This window comes from Scardinius erythrophthalmus, assembly GCF_964197995.2.
Source record: "Scardinius erythrophthalmus genome assembly, chromosome: 5".
Classification (NCBI taxonomy): Eukaryota; Metazoa; Chordata; class Actinopteri; order Cypriniformes; family Leuciscidae; genus Scardinius; species Scardinius erythrophthalmus.
The window spans coordinates 6,969,323-6,995,257 of NC_138225.1; the positions used below are offsets into that span (position 1 = coordinate 6,969,323).

The 25,935-nt window shown below is 35.7% G+C and overlaps 1 protein-coding gene across 1 annotated transcript in view; it reads right to left on the reverse strand.

Annotated features, from left to right (window-relative positions):
* Positions 1–854: 854 nt before the first annotated feature.
* Positions 855–25,935, reverse strand: part of sh2b3 (SH2B adaptor protein 3) — a 47,769-nt gene continuing 22,688 nt past the window's right edge. Inside the window, exons 3-8 of the mRNA XM_081366891.1 lie at positions 14,505–14,609; positions 12,173–12,267; positions 9,412–9,497; positions 8,809–9,026; positions 7,869–8,040; positions 855–2,578 (exon numbers count right to left, since the gene is read on the reverse strand). Of these exons, the coding sequence (XP_081223017.1) occupies positions 2,232–2,578; positions 7,869–8,040; positions 8,809–9,026; positions 9,412–9,497; positions 12,173–12,267; positions 14,505–14,609 (1,023 nt within the window). The 3' untranslated portion in view covers positions 855–2,231. The remainder of the gene's footprint in view (positions 2,579–7,868; positions 8,041–8,808; positions 9,027–9,411; positions 9,498–12,172; positions 12,268–14,504; positions 14,610–25,935) is intronic.

Genomic DNA, 25,935 nt, shown 5'->3' on the forward strand with positions numbered 1-25,935 from the left:
ATCATTTTTTTCAATAAATATAGTAAAAATATTATATATTAGTAAATATATGATTATGCACACGCACCTATCATTATATGAGGACATTTCATAGGCATAATGGTTTTTATACTGTAAAAACTGTATATTCAATCTCCTAACCCTAAACAATCACAGAAAACTGCATTTTTACATTTTTAATAAAACATTGTATGTTTTTTTAAGCCATTTTAATTGCGAGGACTCAGGAAATGTCCTCATAAACCACATTTACGTTGTAATACCAGTGTAATGTCGTTATGCAAAATGTTGTCCTCATAAATTATTTAAACAAGCACGCGTATACACGCACGCACGCACACAGGTTTTCTATCATTATGAGGACTTTCCATTGACAAAATAATTTTATACTGTACAAATTGCATACTTTATCCCATACCCCTAAACCTAAACAAACAAACAAAAAAACTTTCTGCATTTTTACATTTACAAAAAACATTACTTAGTACTATTTTTCTCATGGGGACCAAAAAAAATAAAAATTAATTACTGGTAGCAATATCCTTGTGGGGTCATTTGGTCCTCACAACGTAGGATTAATCAGGTACACACACATGCACACACACATATACATACATACATATATATATATATATACATATACATACATACATCCTTTTCTTTTGACTTAGGGGTGAAATGTGAGATTTTCCAAATTATGTATGAATGAGATATAAAGTAATTTGGGTATCTGCACTTGATACAGATTTGACTATCATGGTAGTGTTAAGCACAAAGAAAGACATTCACAACGATTCAAAGAGACACAGCTCCGAAAACGTTGAGCAATGTTTTTTTTTTTTGGTTATTTTTTTGGTATTGCATTTACTAAAAAACGACAGACAAATAGCTTAATATCAACTATTTATGGCGTCAGATTTTTGTAGCTGTTAGTTTAAAAGTAGTATTTCCACAGCTTACGAAGCCATGAAACACATGAGGGTTAAAATGTGTTAAAACAGATAGAAAGAATGAATTCACAGGTTTAAACAAATCCATAACAATTTAGGTGTAACAAAACTTATTGGCTATAATGCTGGACTGGTTTTGGTTCATTTTGTTCTTTGGTCAGTTAAAATGTAAACCTCTAGAATCCAAGATGACATGACTCACTGTGTTGAGAGGCGTACTACATCAAGGCCTCGGCTATGCGACCAAAATGTGCTCTATATAATTTGGTCTTCTAATACACGAAACATATAGAAACCTGTGTATTACTACAACTGAACATGAATTAAACAATCTGAAAGTGTGTGTGTATGTGTGTGTGCAGCCAGACTAAACTATTTGGATCTTTAAGATGTTTAACACAGTATCTACATCGGACGTGTTTGGCATGTGGCAACACGACACAACTAAGTTGCTCCGGTTATAAATATCAGAGCTGTCTACACTGTAAGCACTTAAAGCGGATGCCCCGTTTCTCCATTTCTATTTCCGACAACTCCAGCCACATCCAAAATGACGTGATTTTATTTCAAATCTATAAATCGTATTCTTTACACGTTTAAATAACTTCTGACCGTTATATATCAAAGCCAGCTCTAGATGTTTCTGGTCTAATGTACTAATTTGAATCATTTTTGATTTAGTTAACCATATGCATCTGCAGTTATATGTAAAATTAAGTATAATACTATCACACGCACAATCAATTTTATAACAGATCTCTGTTGAAAATCAATTTTATTTTTTAGTAATGATTTTATTGTCATTTTAGTAATGGCAGCGAGTGTAGTCTCAAGCTTGCAGCTGACTGGTCTGTGAACGCTTCCAGTGTAGACGACCTCAAGTTGTCGCAATGTCGGCCACTTCCAGTGTAGACACAGACGTGTTTGGATTGACCCTTGGTTTGTGTTCGACTTACTGACTAGCCATTGTTAAACTTTCCCATTCCACTATCTTCGACAAATGCTCTGTATCCCCATGAGCAGCTGCCCGCTTCTCCTTCCTACTTTAGTTATTCTACAATACACACAGATCTGATAGTGAAACATCTGTATAATATATTAACAAGGTAGACAGCTGTCATGGTGAGGTGTCAGGGCTCTGGCGGTATCGTTCAGACACGTGCGTCGCACGGTTACCCCGCCGAGTCTTGTGCACGACTAGATCTCTGTCGAAGTCTCCATCCGGGCGGGAATCCTGGAGCATCCGCGGCTTCTTCTGTTCGCTTTTTCATCCCGTCTCTGTCAGAAGAACATGTACTGGTTGTCGATGGCTCTCTTGCGCCCCCTGTCCAGCGGCTCCAGTTCATAGTCAGAGTCCCGGTTGGGCAGGAGGGGCGGCAGCGGGTTGGGGTGGCGGAGCAGGTTTCTGCGGCCCACTGACTCGCTCCGGCGCAGGGGAACGGGAACGGGAACGGGCCGATCTGGAAGGGAAGGGGGCGTGCGGTGCGGGAGCTCGACTAACGCTGAGGGGGGCGAACACGACTGGGCCATGTGAGGGCATGAATCCGGGCTGCAGTGGGCCAGACTCGGCTCTGAGCTCCAGCGAGAGAAGGGCACCAGAACCGGAGAGCCCACAGCCGAACTCTGACCTAGAGACATGGAACAGACAAAACACTTCATCAGCGCAACAGTTATTACAGTTATCAAAAATTCACTAGTTTACAATTTTGGTTTTCAGTTTAATTTTAGTTAAGTCTTAAAAGGTAGATGAAGAACACATAAATGTAGAACCACAAATTGCTCCATCTGCCTATGACGACGAACACTACACTCAGAAGTTCAACATTTTTATTTGTAAAATACAGTTAACACCTTTTGACCAATTACTTTCTATGAATTTTACAAAAAAACAAAAAAAAACAAAACTTTTTTTTAGATTTTATTACTTTTGTTAGATATTTAGTTTAATGTTACTGTTTATTACACTTTTGAACGATAAAGTAATACTTTTATTTAGCATTATTAGGATGCATTAAATTGATCACAAGTGACAGTAAAGACATTTATAATTTTACAAAGTATTTACATTTCAAATAAAATATATGAAGAGTTCAGATGCAAAAGCCTCTAAGTGCCATCTGAAATTTTCTTCTAGAATGATCATTTTTATCAAGCTTGTATATTTAAGTTAAGTGATTTCACTTAAATGACAATTAATAGGTAATTTGCACTGCCATTTAAGTGAAATTATTGAACTTAAATATACAAGCTTGATAAAAATGATCATTCTAGAAGAAAATTTCAGATGGCACTTGGAAGTATTCATATACTTTTGAACTTTCTATTTAATTCATCAAAGAATCCCTATCAGTATTTATATCAAAATATAAAAGCACAGCACAACTGTTTTGAATATTGTCATCATTACATTTCATCATTTTAATAAATGTTTAAGCATAATAATAAATGTTTCATGCTCAAGCATGAAATCAGCATTTTAAAATGATTTCTGAAGGGTCATGTGACACTGAAGATTGGAGTAATGATGCTGAAAATTCAGCTTTGCATCACAGGAGAAAAAAACACTGTCAATCTATTTGCAGGGTGCAGATGTTGTAAATGTGAAGACGAAGCCCTCTATGGGATACAGGGAGCATTGTATGGAAATATTTAATGTAAGATGTAAAATACAGTAAGAAAGTAGTCAATATTTTTATCAAACAAATGTAGCCTTAATGAACATAAGAGGCTTCGTTCTAAAATAAAAAAAAAAACTTACCTACCTCAAACTTTTGAATGCTAGAGTAAACAACAGTTATTCACATAAATAGATTAACTAGTTTTGATGACTTCTTTCCCCCCCAGCATTTTATTTCTTCGATTGAATAATACGATGCTCCCTGTATCCCATAGAGGGCATCGTCTTCACATTTACAACATTAACATTTACTGCGAGTGTCACAGTGAGAGTGTGTGTGCTTGAAGTGTATTGAAGTATGAGCACATACTAGAGCATGTTAGTAAATGTGTGTGATAAAACATGATATTAGGCTCTGCGTATATGTGTGTGTTTGTGCTTGACCACATTATTACAGCTTGTGAGGGTGGGACAGCAGGAAACAGAGACTTGATGGCAGGTTAGTCTGTAGTCGTGATGATATGCATAAAAGTGTATGGATGCGTGTGTGTTTGAGAGAGTGCATGTTTCCTTGTGTCAGGTCTCTCAGAACTACTAAAACCCATCTAAACCACAAAGCACAAGAGGGAAACGCTCCTGCCGAGCTCAAAGTGTGTGACAGATAGAGACAAAAAAGAAATTGTATGCATGTTTTTTCAGCTGCCCGAACATTATATATTGTATTTTAACAGTGCAATAAATATCGCCTTTATTACTTTGTATGATCACATAAACTAGCCAAAGATTATTTAAACATTTTTATTATGCTATTTAATGTGGTTTACACACATTACATTGCAATATATTACATTACACATAAGCCCAGAATTAATTCTTGCCAAGCACCAAATATGTGAAAAAATTGGCTTTGGTGAATAAATCAAACATGTTTACTTATAATAACAATTACGATCAGATGGTTTACATTAAAATATAAAAATGACTCAGAAGTGATTCAAATCAATTTGTCTACTAAGAAAACATCTGTTGCACTTTATTGTATGTGCAAAAGGATGCTTAAGTGAGTTTTTTCCCACTTATGTTATATTGCGTGCATTAAGCATGAATGCATTATTAGTTGCATTAATCCTGCGCTATCTTCCTCCATGTTTCACAATGCTCATAATTTAACCCGGGGTTAACAATGAATCCTCGGTATTCACATGAACTGACGTTTCACACTGTACATTCCTAAACCCTGGGTTAATGTCCTTATCTGCGGTGTCATTGTTATTGATTGGAGGAGAGACGTGTGCGACCTGTTTATATAAAAGCTCTAATATTGCACGTCTTTATATTATACACTGCAGACTGTAGTGGTGCAATGGATCCCTAAACCCACGCTTCGGATCATAGTGCAGTTTTTGAGTCACGGATTGGATCATTTTTCGGATCAGCAAAAAAAAAAAAAAAAAAAAACAATGTAACTTTGCTTTTCATTTATTACTAAAAGACCACTTTAAGTACATCGATACCACAGCAATAAAATTAATAATTTAACATTAAAGATAAAAGTCAGTAATAAAATAAGAACATATACACCAATTACAAGCATAGATACAATATAACAAAGTTACAAATAAAGTTAAAACAGTAGTATTCAGGAACAGAAATGTAATCAGTAAATTGTAAAATAACACTATAGTGTTCACTGTATAAATTAAATATAGATTAATCTTTGTTGAAGATGTGTTTTATTGTTTAATTGACATTAAACAGTCCTTCCAGAAAAACGCAAAGTTTTTTTGTGATTGTCGCGGGCAAAAATCCTTGATTATGCAGCACGTTTTCTTAAATAATGCGATGGAATATGCAGGATATTTATGCAATGAAATTGCGGGAACTTACAAAAACTGCGGTTTGATGAAAAAGAGAAAAAAAAGTGATTCCCCCAACACCCTGGTCTCACTAGGCTACTACCTTAAACGTACAGTATGGCATTTTTCGCCACTAGGGGTCGCTAACCTATTTACAATAACAAAGGCGTAGATTTATGACGCAACATTTGCTAAGAATTATGGATCTTGTCGTCAAAGTCAAGCCGACCGATCTAATGATGTTTATGGTTGACTGAATACATCGATGTTTTTATCATGACTGTGATATAAAGCAGTTCAGGATTGCTATGACAGCTATCAGCTCCACACGCGACGCGAGTCCCGCGGATATAAAAGGAATATGAACATTTCATTCTACCGAACTACACGCAGAATTACTACTCACAGGTCAGTTTATTAGACAAATTAAACTTGTGAGGTAACGCAGCGCTGTTTCACTTGGTATAACATTACACTAACGTTAGCACACTAAACTGCATTTAAATGTGTTTAAATGTATGTGTTAGTTTGTCTGTATGAGACTAGCAGTAAACTAGATCAACATTAGAATAACATACAGATCATATTCTAACATTTTATCATTGTTGAACTATATAACATTGATTAGTTTTATGTAAATGTGCTCACCTGTTTAATAAAGTACATGTAGGAGCGGTCGAAGTCTCGGACGAGGAGCTCTCGTTTATATACGCTCTAGGCATCTCAAAAACACCGCGCTGATATTGATTCTCGTTTTAGTTCTCCTTTTTTTATCCAAAGTCTGCTTGCCATGGTCCATAATGTTTGAACGAAACAACAACAGAGTGCAAATAGACATTGTGAACTACAAAGTTGTCCGCGTCAGTCGCTTTGGTTACTATCAGAGGGCTCTGGTTCATAGCTCTGGTTGCCATGGCAGCACGAGCGGAAACCAGGGACAACGCGGATATGACGGCGACAAAACGGAAATAAAGAAACGGGATGTTTCTCGAATTAAATTACAAATTTCTCCTGGTTTGAAAGTTGTTGGAAACAGTCGGGATAATGTAAGTACACAAGTAAAAAAAATATATAACATAGATATAGTGATTTTTGCTATTTTTAAAGCAAAAAAGTTACATATTGTGCCTTTAATGTAAAGAGTCATTTTCTATTACTTCCTATGATAAGCAAGCATACTACATCACAGAAAGTTCTGGAAATTTTGCTGGAGATTTGTTTCATTTCAGACCTTAATAAACACATGGCTCAAACTTACAAAACATTCATGAGTCAAACAAGTTCTGTAGCTTTACAAAAGGAATATGCTACAACTTCTGCAAAAATTAATTTTACAGAGGTAGCTATACAAAACAGACATCTTCTGTTAAAATAAGTGCTTCCAATGCACAAAGTGCAATCTCTTACTGTAACGTAAATTTACATACTACCAATATACTTACAACTGTAATAAAGTCACTTCATCACGTTCCCATGGCAACAGGGGAAAACGGCTGCTCTTGTGTGAAGTAAACGCAACATTTTTCAACTTTCTGCTAAGATAAGCTGACTTTTTTGCAACGAAAATGCGGGGATTATGAAATCATGCAAGCCCCGCATATTTTATGCGCGGAAATCGTCAATTTATGCGGCATATTTGAAAAAATGCGGCCCCCGCATAAATATGCGGACTGATTATGTGGCTGATTATGCATTGAATTATGCAATCGCATAATCGCGTTTTTCTGGAGGGACTGATTAAATGACAGACAGCAGCAGATTTGTATAGGCTGCTGTCACTTTAAGACATAATGAACGGACCAATATACTCATACACATCTGATTTCTTTATCAACTGGTTACGTTCACTTAAGACATAACCGACTGTGTAAACAAAAATACTTGCTGAGACGGGTATTTTAAAAATTTGATGTGTATGTGTCCGCTCAAGCGCAAGGAGATGCGAAAGAGGAATCAATTCGGTGTTCTTTGTCACCTCTTCTTGCGCTTGAATGGTTTAAAATCTCTTGAATGTGCAAATTGTCAAGAAAAAAAGCGTGCAAGTGATAAACTTTTACTCTATGACAGTTAAACTTGACAATTAATCCGCGATTCACATGCGCGCCGAACCGGGCCTCGTCCGTACGGATCACGGATCAACTGCGAATCTGTTGCCCTCTAGCAGACTGTACTAATTGACTATAAAGATAAGAATGAAACGGTCTCTTCTTCACACCAGTTGACGTGTTTTACGCCGCCATTTAACAGTTTCTGTGTGTTTCTGTGACGGTGCAAAGCACGTGAATTCATGCATGCGATTGGTTGTCGGTTGTTAAGCATCTAGTAATATCATTCTAACACTGCATCGTTTCACACTGCACATCTTAGGAGCAGGGTTTAATAACACCGGCTAAAAAGCTGTCCTATACTGTAAATATTTACATGTGCAAATATCTCTAGTCTCACCTGTGTGAGTGGGGTTTACCCGCACATAATTGGCCAACGTAACGTCACGTGCGGCGCCACATTCCAGTGGGATCGGACAGTTGCGGAAGTGATTCAGCATGTCCATGACTGATGGGAAACGCAGGTGCTGCACACGACACTGACCCCATTCGGTTAAAGATAGACGTAAATGCTGCAAAGGAAGAAAAACAGTGGAAAATGCATTATAAATACTGACATAAACAGAGAAAATAATTTGCAACAGTAATATTGATGTGAATAGTGATCAAATAGAAAACGTTATGTTAATAATTTTTAATGTAATGCTTACATTAAAATAATGTATTTATATTTAAGTAAATATAGTTGTTTTAATTAATAAAATATTACATTATTTTAATGCATTTAAATTTAAGTAAATATAATTATTTTTAATTAATAAAATATTAAATGCACTTAAATAGAAAAAGTTATTTTGCATTTTTATTTAAAATTTGTGTAAAATGTCTAATACTAATAATAAATGGATACAGAGATGTAAAAAATGGAAATGGAAGATTAGGTTGAGCACTGCATTGTGGGATACAGTTTTATAAATTAAATTGAAAATATAATATTCTGGCTTGTTTGAGTGTGTGTGTTTCACAAAACGGTATAATGTACAGTAAAAAAAAAAGAAAAGAAAAAAAAAGATAATAATTGTTTAATGCTTTTAAAACATTCAGAAATACATTATACTGACTGAATATGAAAAAATAAGCACTGATATTATTTGCTTCCAGTAGTAGCCTAAACATGATGCCTTTAAAATTAACTTCAAAATTCAAAAATACAAAATATAAAACAATAATAATAATATATTTAAACACAAAATTGAGCAATAACCATTTGGTGACTGATATACTGAACATCCATAATGAAAATAATATTCATGATAATAATGATGTTGAGTTATTATTACCTTTGCTCTGCCCTGGTAGTTAAACGTGAGGACATAGTCTCCTCTCCGTGTCTCGCTCTGTCTCACCAGGAAGTTCCCATGACCGCTGACCCCGGCATGCTGTACAAGGTAGGCAGCCCGCACACGTGATATGGGCCCGTGGAACCATGGGTAAGAGGACAGGAAGTGATCTGTTTTATTGTAGGCGTGCTCTGTGAGCACTCCAAATCCCAGAGAGGCTGTGGAGGCAAACAAGACAGTGTGTTTACAGACATCTGAATATGACTCTCATCTGATTTTCTACCTAAAGCAAGCGGTCGATTATCATGCAAAATAGTTTCATCTCAAATGTTAGTTTATAAAAATGAATGAAAAATGTGTTGCAGTGGAAATCTATGCAGCGAATGTAACAGTGACACTGTTTCAACTGTATAACTAAAACATATGAACAATAAAGAATCAAAATTGAGTTTTGGTCCGGTTCACAGCAGTTAAGTCTGTTTTGATCGAGTTGACAACAAATGCTTTTGAAGCTGTTTAGAGTACTTGCATTAATATCAATAAGAGAGAAAAACAGAAGACAGGAAGAGAGAAAGTGTATGTGTGTGTATGTGCGTGACTCACCCTGGCCGCTGGGCTCTGTGCTCCCTCTGCGAACTGCATTCAGTGAGTCACTAACAGGAAACGCTTCTCCATCCACACTATCTGACCTGGAATCACACACACACACTCTCATAAACATCTATGAGCTTCTTTAATTGCATGATGAAGAGGTCCCACAATGTCACACTGTCAATAACATCACATCACATATGCTAAGGTATGTACACATTGTTTGATGACTAAAAAAAGCGAAACTTTGTATAACAAACACGTGGTAACATAAACGTGTTTTTTTTTTTTTTTTTTGCGATCCATAAGAGGCCCTAAAACTACACTTTTGTCGCACATATTAAATGTGCTTAGATAGAAAGTTATTTGCATTTTTAATTAAATTTTGTGTCAAATTTCTTCAAATAATCAAAACAGAGATGTTAAAGAATTTAACACGGTTTATATATATATATATAGGGCTTCCTTTGGCGGCCAATACAGCCTCAGTTTGTCTTGGGAATGACCGATACAAGTCCTTCACAGTGGCCAGAGGGATTCTGACCCATTCCTCTTCCAGAACAGCGGTCAGTCACGTTTTCTGACTTGCTACTCTAAAATACCCCAAAGTGGCTCAAAAATCTTCAGATCTGGTGACTGTGCAGGCCTTGGGAGATGTTCAACTTCACTTTGTAATGTTCATCAAACCATTCTGTCACAAGTGTTGCTGTGTGTATTGGTACATGATCATGCTGATACACGGCACCACCTTCAGGGTACAATGTTTAAAACATTAGGAGCACATGGTCCTTCAGAACGGTTCGGTAGTCCATCAAGCACAGTCGGGAATGTCATGATATTACAGCTCAAACATCACTGATCCACTGTCGTGTCTCACTCTGGGCATCAACAGTCCGGGTGTTCGGACTCTTTGGGGGATTCTCCACACCGTAACTTCCACAGATGTGGGAATGACAGTGAACGGATACATCAGAGAATGATGCATGTTTAAGCCCAAGATTTGCACTGTTTGCACCAATAAAACTAATATTTGGCATTGGCACGAGTGACCAAAGGTTTGGCTATAGCATCCTGACCATTAATATGGACTCTGTGGAGTTGAGCAGCTGTGGTTTTTTGGATACAATCCGGGTTAGTAGTACCTGGACATCCCTTTCAGACAGGACACAGTTACTCCTGTTGGATGCGGTTCGTCCTATGTGGAGATATGCCGATATTACCCTGGATACCAGAGCTCTCGATACACCACAAAGACTTGCTGTCCTGGTCACAGATGAGCCAGCGAGACGGGCACCAACAATTTGTCCTTTTCTGAACTCTGATATGTCTCCCATTATGTTGTGTGAACTGCAATATTTTATGTACAGCTGTGCTATTGCTCTGAAGTTAACCTTCACTAAAATGAACCTTCACACCACCAGGCCACTTATATATAGACATGAAACCTTCACACTATTCTGGCCAGTGTTTCAGGTTCATTGTCCAGCCCCTGTGTCTGTGTATATGTATATATAATATTTATGTATTTAATTTAAACTATATAGGATTTATTATATTAATATTATTTTTATTATCTCACTCTCTTTCTATCTATCTACCATGAAAAACTGGGAGAATTTGTGAAAATAAATACATAAATCAAAAAATCAAACAAGAATGCAATGAATATAGTGAGAAACTGTGTAGAGAGGAGAACAGACGTCGCTTTGAAACCTACAGGGACGAAATGAAGGAAAGAACAGAGGAAGAGAGCAGAAGCAAGACTCAGGGAGGGGCGTTTGGGGAAGTTGCGGGAGAGAGCAGCACAAAAGCTTTTGGTTCGAGTCAGGAAATGTGTCTTGTAATTCTTGGACAAGCAAAAAAAAGAAAAAAAAAAAAAAAAAGGTTAAAGGTAAAAAAAAAAGAAAAAAAAGAAAGAAACGTAAGAAAAATAAAACAAGGCAAATAAAACGAGAGAGCAGGGGGCATGGAGAGAAAGGAGGCCATGAGATGTGCTGAGTCGAGTTCTTGAGATTCTTAGTAATCAGAATAACAGGAAGACCTCACTCTCTCTCTCTTCCTAAAACTCACATTGATATATTCACACAGGCTTGAGTTCTCAGTACCCTCACACCAATAAAAGGAAATGAAACATTCGTGCACACACACACAAACACACCTTCTTTGACAGACATACACACAGATGGTATATACGGACATGTCTGCAAGTAAACAAACAGAGTGATATCTATATTAAGATTTTTTTTAGCTACTAAAATGCATGAGAAATCAAACTCTGTGGATTACTTTGGTACTAAGTTGAGTCTTGTAAAAATAGAGCTGCTTGTAACCCTTTGTGTGTATGTGTGTGTGTGCAGTCCTGGTAAACCCTATGTTATAGGAACACAATGTCCCCATAAAGATGGCAAAACCCTTGACCTTGTGGGGTATTTTATTGGTCCCCATGAGGAAAGCAGCTTATAAATCAGACTAAGTGATGTTTTTTCAAAATGTAAAAATGCAGAAGGGTTTCTGTTATGGGTAGGTTTAGGGAATAGAATATATAGTTTTTTCAGTATTAAAGTCATTACGCCTATGGAATGTCCCCATAAAACATGAAAACCTAATGTGTATGTGTGTGTGTGTGTGTGTGTGTGTGTGTGTGTGTGTGTGTGTGTGTGAGAGAGAGAGGAAGTGAGTGGGTTTTCTCAGTAGGGGAATGTCAGGAACTTTTGCAGATGTCTGGAATCTTCAGAAGTAAGTTTAGCTCAAATGCAGAAAGCGCTGCTCTCACCTGCTGGTGATGCATTCCCGGAGCTCTGTGGTCCAGGAGCTCACCTGCTGCTCATTATCGGCCTCAAATATAAAACTACGAGGATGGCCAGTAACCTGAGCAGAGAGAGAGAGAGAGAATGGAGAGAACACAAGAAGATAAAAAGATTTAGAAACGAACTTGCCTGATCATTTTGTGTTTGTCAGCATCAGTTAATGAACCGTAGTTGAGTTGTGTCAGTTTAAAGACAGCTTTGCCAAAGAATAATGGCATGTCCTGTTTTACGATATATTTTAATTGAATTTGAAGTGAGATTTGAAAAAATAACTCATTTGCTACAATAAAAATAAAAATAATATGTAATAAATTGTAATACATTTATATATGTGACTAGCTTGACACCATTTTCTACGGTTATTAAATTACTATTTATTTATTTAGATTTAGATTTACTTTAATATGTATAAGACAGCTTATATATATATATATATATATATATATATATATATATATATATATATATATATATATATATATATATATATATATGTATATATGTATATATGTATATATGTATGTGTGTGTGTGTGTGTGTGTGTGTGTGTGTGTATGTATGTATGTATGTATGTATGTATGTATGTATGTATGTATGTATGTATGTATGTATGTATATATATATATATATACATACACACACATACATACATACATGCATACACACACATACACACACACACACACATATATATATATATATATATATATATATATATATATATATATGTATATGTGTGTATGTGTGTGTATGTATGTATGTATGTATGTATGTATGTATATATATATATATATACACATACATATATATATATATATATATATATATACATACATACATACATACATACATACATACATACACACACACATACACACACATACATACATACATACATACATACATACACACACACACATATACATACATATATATATATATATATATATATATATATATATATATATATATATATATATATATATATATATATATATATATATATATATATATATATATATATATATAACACACACACACACACACACACACACACACACACACACACACACATACACACATATATATAAATAAATATATATAGTTTAATAACTGGTAGAAAATGGTGACAAGCTAGTCATATATATAAATAAATAAATATAAATTCACAATTTTCACCATTTTAATTGCTTTTATTTAAATATATAACAACTACTATTCCATGTATCTCTCAATTAACATGAGGCCATAAAAACGGCAATGCATAGTAATCGTAAAGATTGTTTGAATAGTTTTAGATAGATAATAGCATGTCACACCACAGAGCGCTGCCATCGACTACTCATCTGCTTTATATTGGCTGTCAGACACCTTGCTCTCTAGATATCAGCATAGACCAAAGGAAAAAACATTTTGGTCGACCACTAATCATGACGACTTCAGCAAAAAGCAAAAAAGCAAAATCAAAGACTGAGCTCTTCTTTCCAGCTCTGAAACGACGAGACTCCCATGAAGTAGCGTTAACCTGAGACAGATTAGAACAGGTATAAACTTTTATGTGCTAGATATGTTTTTTCATTTGGGACAACAAATAGAACTTGGATTCACAAACAAACATTTTAGTTTGTGAAAATACTGTAATACAGTATATTACTGTGAAAATACTGTATATGCATGTTTATAAAACCGTTCTAAAATCAGATATACTGTATTTACAAAAAAAACAAAACACAAATTTTCAATTATCAAATACAGTGGGCTTTAAAGATCTGAGACCAGAAGTGAAAATGGGTCTGTTTTGCAATTTTCAAATGTATTTTTTTATTGTAAGACATGATGACCACGTTCTCCATCATGATTTGATTTGTTCAAAGAAGCATCCCGAGCTTCAAAGAAAGATAATCTGGCCGTCTGTACAAAAAGTCACCTGATCAATGACATTTGATTAGTCACCTAGAAATACTGCACAATCTGAAATATTTCATATTCGTTCATAATAAGTTTACAGTGTTTAAAAAAAAACATGAAAGTCCTATAAACTTCACAAATTTCAAAGTGGTGTTAAACTTTTGGACCCCACTGTATACATTCCATAATTATATATGAATTGAATACATTTAAATGAACATTTTTTGCATGCAATATTTACTAAAATGTACTAAAAACAGGACATGCACTATGAAGATCAGGCCAAAGTTGATCATCTTAAAATGGCCTAATACCATCCAAATGAGTCGGCCTTGTCAATATATAATAGTTTTTTTTCAATGAAATGAACCAGTGTGTGTCTTCGTTCACCTTTAAGACAAATGTGTTCATATTGTCTGGCATCTCTAGACGATTACAGCGTCGAATCTCTTTGATGTCCGAACAGTGTACGGTGAACTTTGGCATTTTGTAGTCCTGAAACACAAAAAAGCAACAAAACCTCTTTATATAATCATATTACAATTACATCATGTCTTTAGAAACATTTACAAGTTCCAAAACATCCTTTACTGTTTATATTGTGCCTGTATAATGTCTTTAATACTTTAAATGAATAATATTTCAATGTCGTACAGTAGCTTGAATTGATCACTTCTGCTTACATTATTCTCATTTGTGAGTTGCTCTTTTAAATGTCTGCTATATGAATACAAGTAAATGTAAGATTTCACACAGAGCAATAAACTGTGATTTGGACTCTTATACTGAAACAAAACCCAGCAAGTTTCTTTACAGGGCAATAAAACATAATAATATACCACTCAAATAGTCGGACAAATAATAACTCTTGTCACTGATGATAAAACACTTCATGAATGTCGTCCAGTGTGGGTTTGAGCAGGGAGAGGGAAACGAGAGGCGGATGATTTTCTTGTTCTACTGGGATTAGCTAAGAATGTTCATCTGGAAATTAAGAGAGAATAGAGCTACGACCCGTGATCTGAAACCTTCGACCTACGCCTACATACACACATATACACACTCACACACACACTAAATCTCCTTGGGAAAAAATGAGAGCGGATTCCGGGAAGTTGTGAGAGCTGCAAATGAATCCGGACGCTCTGAGCTGCAGGAATTTCCAGCATGTATTCAGATTTAGAATTTAGAAATGAAGAAACTCTTTCTCTCTCAAACTAAATCTGTCATTTTGATTGAGTCAGGCTAAATCACGGCTTAAAATAGCTTCACACGCTCTGGCTTGTGCCAAAGTAACGGTGCCGTAATACTACAAGCCTTCCTCTTTGAACGGCAGTCAACCCTCACACAGAGAGGAGAGGAGAAAACACCACTGACTCATTCACGTCCACATGCATATGCATGCACATTTGCACACTTCTGCTCTAATTCCAGGAGAACAAGCAGTTATTGAAGTATTAAACACCACACACACAAACAGTAAAGCGGATGACTTGTTTCTCTTCTCCAATTATGTTCGCCAAGGCAAATGCATGAAGGCTGCTAAACGTACGGAGCAGATTTCCACAAAAGCAATTCTATAATATATTTAATACTCAAGAAGACGGTTTTCCGAGAATCAGCGTTGAGGTCGTGGAAGTTCACGAACCACAGACCAATCAGCTTCTCTGTCAACTAAGATTTACTACAAATTGCTGGATGTTAATGTCTTAAACTGTCCATGTATCTTGTTCAATTTCAGGTTCTCCATCATCACTAAACATTAACACATTGTACAATAACTTGTTCACAGTTTGTATGTTATGGCTGCATATACATACAGTATGTTAATTAAAACTACACTGTAAAAAAAAAAAAAGTGAAATTTATGGTAAAACACTGGCAGCTGACACTGACAACCACTAAAAACCGGTGGTGATGAGACACACACCGTACTTCACCGTACATACTGTAGTAAGGAAACTTACTGTTAAATAATTAACGGTATTTAACCATTAAAGTCACAATAATTTTTTTGCAAGGTTTAATAATCTTTTTTTCATCATGGTATGTATTACATACCATGATGAAAAAAAGATTATTAAACCTAGCAAACATTCCTTTTCAAAAAAAGACAATTAAAACTACGGTAATATACACATGATTGCAAAGAAAAGATGAATGAATATCATTTAAACTAGTATATGCATGTAAAAGATGAAACTAATAAACATACCAACAAAAGATGATTAAAACTAGTATAAGTATACAAACAAAAGGTTATTTAAACTAGTATAGGCTACTAGTAGTATAAGTTTACAAAAAACTAGTATACATATGATTACAAATCAAATTAAATGTAAATACTGTTATGAATAAAAGATGATTAAAACTAGTACAATACGCTTAAGAACAAAAAACGATTTACACTAGACACTATGTACACTAGTATACATACCATACAAGCAAAAGATGCAGTAAGTCATAAACCAGAAGCATCATGAGTTAGCTTTAGCATAAAGATCAAAAATGATTTAAATATAACCAATTAATCACATTTATAGAGAAAATCATTTTATTTTAAGCACACATGGAACATATGTGGCTGGAGCAAATGTGATGCACATCAAAAACAGTCAAATGAAGGTTTTAATCTCGTTTTAATCTCATTCATTCAAATACCTTCATTGTTTTTGTGCCAGAAAAATATGCATAGCTATCATTGCAATCATACATTTAAAAAGATATTGTCTAGTAGCATCAGGGTGGTTAGATACTGTTTGTTAGTAGCTTGTAGAGTATATAACATTTTTTTTATATATAGCTTAACTATTTTTAAGCTATGAATAACTTAAGCAAGCTACACTTTCAAACTAGCTTCCCAAACCCTGTTGTGAAATGACTTCAGGAATTGCTCTCTAGTCTAAACTAAATACTGGCGAGTGTGACAAATCATGACGGCTCTTAAACCAAAGAGCGAAAAACGAAGAAATTCGCATTAGCTCGATTTCTATGACCATATTTGGCCCCTGTTTCTGTTTGTCAGAGGCTGGATATTCACCCTCGCTCTACACAATACAAACATTTTGCTAGGCTGTGTAGAATGCTGTTTATCTGTTTTCTGACACAACTCATAGTGCATTTCCTGCGCACATAGTGCGAGTCCAGACAACTTGAGTTTCAATGTAGATGGTCCATGTGGAGACGCATGAGATGGCCACATCACAGTCGATTTATTATTCACCTGATCCATTTAAAATCCTGCTTTTGTATATTGTGTAAGGATTTCATGGCTCATCTTCACATTAAAAAGTTTCATTTCTAGTCACAGATGTTCTCTGGTGTTACCGCATTAAACACTGTTTAATTGTGCACGTGTTTGTGTGTGAGAGCAATTTAAAATGCCACAACAAACAGCCATGCCATTCATCTGAATAACTCCACTTCCTAATTGTTACTTTTGCTTTTACTCACATTCTCAGAACAACCTTTCAAAATGAGTCACATAATGAAATTAGAAATAACAAAACGCAAAGGAATCCAGGAACAACATGTCGCTGACAACACACAATAATGACACTAGGAATCAATTACTATTCAACAATGTTACTGATCTGACTGTACTGACGCTGTTGTATGAGAACTGAGCTGGATAATGACTTCATCTTTGGATTTTTTGCAGAACTGCTTTATAGATGAAATGAAGTAATTTAATAATTGATGATCTTTAGAACGGAAGTGAATCAACACTGAACTAACTTCAGGTGAACAACAGCCGACATGCATCATATTCCTATCACTGTGAAGCTGCTTTGAAACAATCTGTATTGTATAAAGCGCTATATAAATAAAGGTGACTTGACATTAGGAAGAGATGTCTCAGTGATGTTCTGCTGTGATCCAGAGATGGCCTTTCAGCAATTCAGAGGCCCTATTCAACGAAACAGTCGGAGGCCGCCCACACAATGAGGAAAAATTCAGACAAAAACATTGTATGCAATGGGACTGCAATTAATCTCTGTTATATTTAACGATGTTATATATGTATAATAAAAATTGGAATAATACAATATTACAATATAAACTTTCCGATGACGGAGTGCAGCAACAGCTCTGACAAGTTTATCCTTATCCAGCATAGTGTTGTCAAAAGTGCCGACTTTGTTTCCATTTTAAAAATGTGACTATACCAGCATTTCCCCATTATTGAATGGATTCTTGAACACCTCTGATTGACCATTGCGTTCACGAGCTCAACATATATGTCTGTGATTGGCTACAATAAGGGCTTTCGCACCGGAGGAACCTCTTCATAGTTCCCAGAACTATTGGCGGAAGTTCCCACCGCAGGAACTAGGAACGATTTTAGTTCTAGGAACTCCTTTATGAGGAACTAATTTAGCTCCTACTTCAGAATAGGGTTAAAACCAGCATGACATTAGTGTTTGCTGATTGGCCGAACGCACGCGAAACACCAGCACCCGCCATTTAAAAAAAATAAAAATCTGTGTAAACACACAGATTATAGCCTATATATTTATCTATATATCCAGAAACTAACTCTACGAACATGGAAATCAGTGATAGATGGGCCTCTTAACCTTTACGCTGAGGAGCAATCCAACGCAACTTTGAATTCTGACCAAGCCAAACATGATTATGTATTTCTGCTCAGCAACACTGAACATCAACCACACGGCAAACGCTTATAACTTTTCATATACTGTCTACTTTCTTTGTGTAACAGTTATATATACATGTATTAGACAGGACTGTTAGACAGAACATAAAATAATGAACATGGAGAATGCGAGCACTGTATGGCTCAGGCTCATCGCCGGGTGAGTCACTGAATCATTCAGTCACACGATTTGTTCAAAACGACTGATTCATTCAGGGACAAAGCAAGAGGTTAGGTGTGTTCGACTGGAAGCGGTGCTGCGCAGATCTGTCGATGTAGTCCCGCGAGAGCGATTAGAGACAGGTTTCGCTGTACTTTGAAGTCACACAACTATCAGTCTGTCTGTGCAGCACTGCTTCAAATCAACACACCTAAGCTGTCATTCACTCTTCCCTACCTTACTCCACTAATATAATCCAGTAGAAGGAGTCATGATGAGACGTTAAAACGAGGTCCTGACTATCTGTGGTCATTAAAAATTCCTTCGAAAGAGTAGGGGTGTAAGCCCGGCATCCTGGCCAAATTTGACCAGTGGCCTCTGTCCATCATGGCCTCCTAATAATCCCCATAAATACTGATTGGCTTCATCACTCTGTCTCCTCTCCACCAATAAGCCAGTGTGTGGTGGGCGTTCTGGTGCAATATGGCTGCCGTCGCATCATCCAGGTGATGCTGCACATTGGTGGTGGTTGAAGAGATTTCCCCCCCTTTCTATGTAAAGCGCTTTGAGTGCTAAGAAAAGCACTATAGAAATGTAACGAATTATTATTATTACTAATTAAACGAGTGAGTGAATGCGGACACTGAGTGCGCCGAAAGGGCTGCCACTTTTGCATATTCTGTGCCTGCTGTTTAATAATCATTTTGAACTTAGCAAACTGGCAGGTCCATAAGTACTGAAAAGATTTACCTTGAACTCTAAACTCTATCATGTATAAATCGTAATTAAACAATTTAATAATCAATTAAAAAAGAATTTATACCTATATATTATTATGCTGTAGCCATATTGGACTAGCGGTTTGGAAAATGGATGGATGGATGATTCAACTGCGAGCGCCATCTATTGGCGAGACTCTGTAATTTATTCTGCACGACCCTTACAGTGCATTATGGGTATTCTCTAGCCATTGAGTGTACATTATGGATGCTTCTCAATACTCAAATTGATGCGTCCTCATTTCCTCGCTCCTCAGTCCTCCAGCCCATGACCAGGAAACCAATCTATTTATCTATTTCTATTATATCTATATTTCTATTATATATACATTTCTATTATATATAAAATGATAAAAGTATTAATTTTAAATGTAAAATATTTAGCATAGCATCACAATAAAAATAAAATTATATATTTTCCTAAACTAGTGTTTTTGTCTATCTATATATATATATATATATATACACACACACACACATATACTGTGTGTGTGTATATATATATATATATATATATTAATTATGATATGAATTTATATAATTACATTTAAATTATATTATATTATATATTTTTCTAAACTAACATGTCTTAAAATGTATGTCATGTATCTTTACACAATATATGGGAACCATCAGGGCCCTCAAAGGCCTAAACTATTGTAAAAAATTATATGTAAAACTTTTAAATAATAGTTTAAAAACTTTAACAATAAAAAAGTTGCTTGTTTGGGTAAGTTATTTAAAATCTAATAGGTTACATCACATGCCAACTGATTATATTCTGGCCACCACTGCCACTGTTTTATACATGTTAAGCTTTATTTGAGAAAACATAAATTTTGCAGAATTACTGGTCAGTCTGTATATTTAAACTCAGCGACTATTATGCATATATTTGCTGTAATTCTGCATTGCAATAGTTAATATTTTTCCCAAATCATAAGTTTATTACAGTAAGATACATACATTTAACCGGCTGCTGTGCCAGTCTAATGATATTATTTATTACCAGCTTTGCTTGTTTGTGTGTGGTCACGATCACTGTTCGATGATGATGATGCGGAAGTGGCTGTCGCTAATGTGCTGTCATGATGCGTCGGCGTACATTAAATTGTGTGTGGTTTTGTGGCCAGTTATCACCATATTCTGTTGAAATGCACACACCGATTGTGTGATCATGCAATTATTTATAATGAGGATTTGCATTTTATTACATTTTGTTTTATTTTGTTAATAACTCTCACGCTAACCCATAGAAGAGGACACAGTAAGCTAGGCTAGGCTGATTTTAGTCTCAGTTTACTTATTTAAAAAAAGTGAGAGGGCCAAGGTTCGAGAGTCACTGTTCGCTATATACTGTATATATATATATATATATATATATATATATATATATATATATATATATATATATATATATATATATATATAATGCATTAGTTTAGAAAAAAAGAAAGTAAAACAGTCTTTTAATTACACCTAAGTTTCCCAGCTTTTAAAACACACACACACACATTTGTACACGTGCATGCTTGTGTTAAAGACTGATCCCTTCTTAGGTCAGAATGGTTTGCTCATGGTTTTCACAGGCTTTATTTTTTTTTTACATTCCTTTCATTTATTTACCTCCATCTCCCTCCCTGCACGCTACTAAAATAAGAGTGTCAATCACTCTGACCTTTACTGCTGCTCTCGAAAGCCCCACCACAGCAGTACTGAGAAAATACACATGAAAGAAAGACAGAGATAGAGCGAGGGAGAGGGAGAAGTGCAGATGAAAAAAAAGAGCAGGTTTCCGGTGTCAGTCAAAATCTCCCGAAGATGGACAAGTATCTTACTTTTCTTTAAAAAAAGGGATGTTTTCTGTAATCTGAAACAGCTAGAAAACCACTCGTCATCCACCGCTAGCTGTGTTAAGATGCTACGTGTGCTTGTTGCATTTAAAGCGCAGCAGCAAAAAAAAAAAAGTGCATTAATGCATCAAGCAAAAGAGTTCATTTTTTCCTCTCTTTTTAGTTCTTCAGCAGTATATCTGTAACTATTGATTCAAAAACATCCGTTCGCCTGCAATAATGCTGAGAAACTGCACCGGCCCTTTAATTTACAGAAAGAGATTTATTGGCTTAATCACCATAAATACACATGCAGTTTGGCTTGCTGGAAAGTGACAAAACACGGCACAATACTCATACACTAGTGCAAACACACACACACACACACACACACACACACACACACACACACACACACACACACACACACACACACACACACACACACACAGCTACTCATATTCAACTTCATATTCACACAGGTCGGAAGCATCCTGTTTACGGACTAGAGAAGGTGAACCACAGCACCTACATGCACACAACGACAGAGAGAGAGACGAATAGAGAGAGAGAGATTGAGGGGGAGCGAGCGGTGCTTTCCATGGGTGGCTTAGTGAGGTCAGGTATACCAGCTCAGCGGTTGCAGGTTTTAACATAAAGAGCTGCAACAATGCCCACACACACACTCGCAATATAGAATCTTTATGATCCACTCACACCCAGTCTGCACTGCTAGACACTCGATGCATGAGAGAAACTGAAACGCCCATTTGGGGTAGGCGATAAGTAAAGAAAATTATATCATGATGCTCTTAAAATGTCCGATATGCCAAACATTTGCATGACTATATATATCGTATACAAAAATTATTATTATTGTTTTTTTTTTTGTAAATAGAAAATTTGTATGAGAAAGTGATTCAGGAACTGTTAAAAAAATAATAATAATAATGAAATGACCTTTTAAAACATTGTCCAAAGTAAAGGCAGGACTATCAGAATTCAGAGTTTTTCTTTCTTTCTTTACATTATTATTTCTTTATTTTATCTTACATATTTACAGAAAAAATTACATTTTTATTACATGCAATCATCCTATCTTCTATAAAATAGCCAACAAAATAAATAGATAAATACATTTTATATTTATTAATATACAACATTTTAGTAGAATTTTATTAAATATTTTATAAAATATATAGTTAATAATAACAATAACAAAAATTCTTCATATTTTTATTTTATTTTGAGCTTTGATGCAGAAGCAAACTGGTTTATCGTTTATTTATCCGATTTATGGTTTAAATCGGTACATTACCTCTACGCCCATTATAATCAACAAAGCTGTCTAGATTACAAACATGATGCATATTATGCGACAAAACTAGTGTTACCATTAAAATCAATGCAGATCACAAATTAAAATGCTCCCATCAGAATCAACCAAGCTGTCTATACTCCAATGCAGTATATATTCAAATTATGTTGCCGTGTTTACTGCGAAAATGACTAGAACTTTTGCAATAATTGACTATCTACACTGCATCGAAACGCTGCTATAGCAAACACCTTTGATATACAAATAAAAGAGCTGTGACATGCTTTCCACATGAACACACACTGAAAAAACCACGCACCGAAACCTAAACACCATTGGCTCACGTCAGGGGACCAAAACTGAAAACAAAAGCATGAGATGGACTTTGCTCATCCTAACGGATGTATGCAATGCAGAAATGACGGATGAGGCCTTTTACACCTGGCATTACCATGTATTCTGTATTCGGATAGAATATGGATTTTTTTTTTTTTTTGCCAGATTGATGTTGATTGATATGAAGTTACGAGGGAATTCTGAGTAAAATAACACACTAGTATATGAAAAAAATTATATTAAAATTCAGACCCAAAGGATGCAAATTACAGTGACTGGAGGGGTTAGGGTTAACTATATATTTCATATAATATTGAATACAATTTTAATAAAATGTTTTAAATTTATAAATATAAAATGTATTTATCTATTTATTTATTTTGTTAGCTAAAACTACACTACTAATTGATTTTACTCATTTAATAAATCGGTTCTATAGTGTTTCGAAACTACATTTCAGTAACCAAAACAACAGTAGGTCGCTTGATTTCTGATTGGATCGATATCGGATGTCAAGTTGACATAGGCCTACCGAAACAAAGTACTGTCATAATTGTTATTGTATAAGCATAATAGTTTTATAATAGATTTGTCATATCAAAGATTACAAAAATAATTGTAAAAGACTTCCGAAAGTCTTAAATTCGCATCCGAAATTTTCGCACGTTAAAGGTGCTCTAAGCAATGTCACGCATTTTTTAGGCCAAAACATTTTTTGTCACATACAGCAAACATCTCCTCACCATCCGCTAGCTGCCTGTCCCCTGAACACACTCTAAAAAAACGTAGACACCACAGGCTCCATAAACGGCAACAAAAACAAACTGGGCTAACCCGCAACACGAAACATAAACTGTTCCAGCCAATAACCGACAAGAAGGATTTGTGGTGGGGTTAGGGGGGTCTAGCTAGCCTCCATTTTGTTTGACAATACTTTAAACGTCAACAAGAAGTGACGTCACTCAACATCACTTAGAGCACCTTTAAAAAATAAATACGACCTCACGTTATGTCAATCATGCTTAAAGCTACACTGTGTAGGATTTACTCACATCTAGTGGTGAAATTGTATATGACTATCAACTGAATATTACTTTCTAGCCCCTCCCATTCCGAGGGCGTTTTAACTTCTACGGTGGCCATATTATTTCAAATCTGCCGGCAGTCGCGAGTAATCTCCCCCTCGCATTTGTCACGGTGCCACTGAGTGTCAAAACGCGAAATGTGAAGCTTGAATTTCTTTGGCGAATGTATTTTCAAGATGGATGCACAACATGGCTTCCGCCATTCGAGCGACTCACTCGTATGTATTCTAAATGGCAGATTATACACTTACGAGAATACTTAATTAGTTGGAGTTAAGTTAGTTAATAAGAATGTATAATTTTGAAAGAACAAAGTGTTTTTTGCTAAAAAAAAATCAACTTAATATATTACACAGTGTAGCTTTAAGGTCCTTGCAGACTGAGTCCGAAATTTTCGCAAGCGTAATTTTGTATTCGTGATTCGGTGGCTCTGAATTGTCAAAACACCATTCAAAATGCTTGCTACGGATGCGAAAAACGCAGAAAATCGAACCTGATACGAATTTTTGTATGACGGACGAAAGTTTTGAAAATTCAGAACCACCGAATCACGAATACTCGGAAAAATTCGGATGTCGGATCAAGGGCCTTTAAAAAGGGGCGCTCACACTGACAGCGATTACAATTTAAAAAAGCGAACAGAATATTCTGACATGAAAAACGACTACCCAGGGCTACAGACTGCGAGCAAAATATGCGACAATTTTTTTGAGAATGTGCGAGTTAAAATTTGAACTGGTCGCATTCGTGCGAGCGCATGGTCACGCACTCAATCGAATGCAACGACAGCAAAAAGACATGCATCAACCCAAAACAAGAGTTCAGATGGAACGCAAGAGCTTGCTAGTATCCTATACGCTGAGATCCGATTCATTTTTGTCACGCGTTCCACAAGATTTACGGAGAGGAAACCGGGATTGTGAGTGTAAACAAATCAAAATAGACCTTTACAGTTTTAAATCTGGGAGGGGGGTTCGGTAAACTTATATCAAACCGTGACCACAAAATCAAGGTACGTAGCGAATTGTGACTTCTGTGTACCGTTACACCGTGTCCTAACTACACGCGCCACGCGTTCTTTTCCATGTTAATCAGAGATTTTGTCCTAACCAGCCACAAAGTGTGGCAATGATAATCTCAGGTACTGTTTATGTGCTTTTTTTAATGTTAAAAGCGTTCAATGTGACTTTGAATATCATTTAGTGCTCCAGCTTTGTAGCTGTAAAAGCAACAATCGATAATTCACCTCAGATCTTGAAATTAAACAAATGGAAACAAGAATGTTCAAACTGTGAACAAACAAGTGTATTATTTGACAAAGATTGTTTTAGTAACTCAGTAGCCTATTAATTTTTAATAATGTTTAAGTGGTGTAATGTTTGTGAATTTGATTATGTAGCTACTTATCCATTTCCATTTTCTTGCTAGTGCCCTCAGGATTACTCTCTCTGGTGTTGTGCACTCGCCGCGAGACTCCGCCCACACGCTGTTCTGATTGGCTGTGGGTTTTGATTGATTTAGATGCATCGCGTAGTCACATCGCGTCGAGTGTGGACAGACAAATTATTTGTCGCTGGAATCTTATCGCATCGCGGCTGGTTAGGACACGGTGTTACACCCCTAATACACATTCATTTAATTAAAAACATTC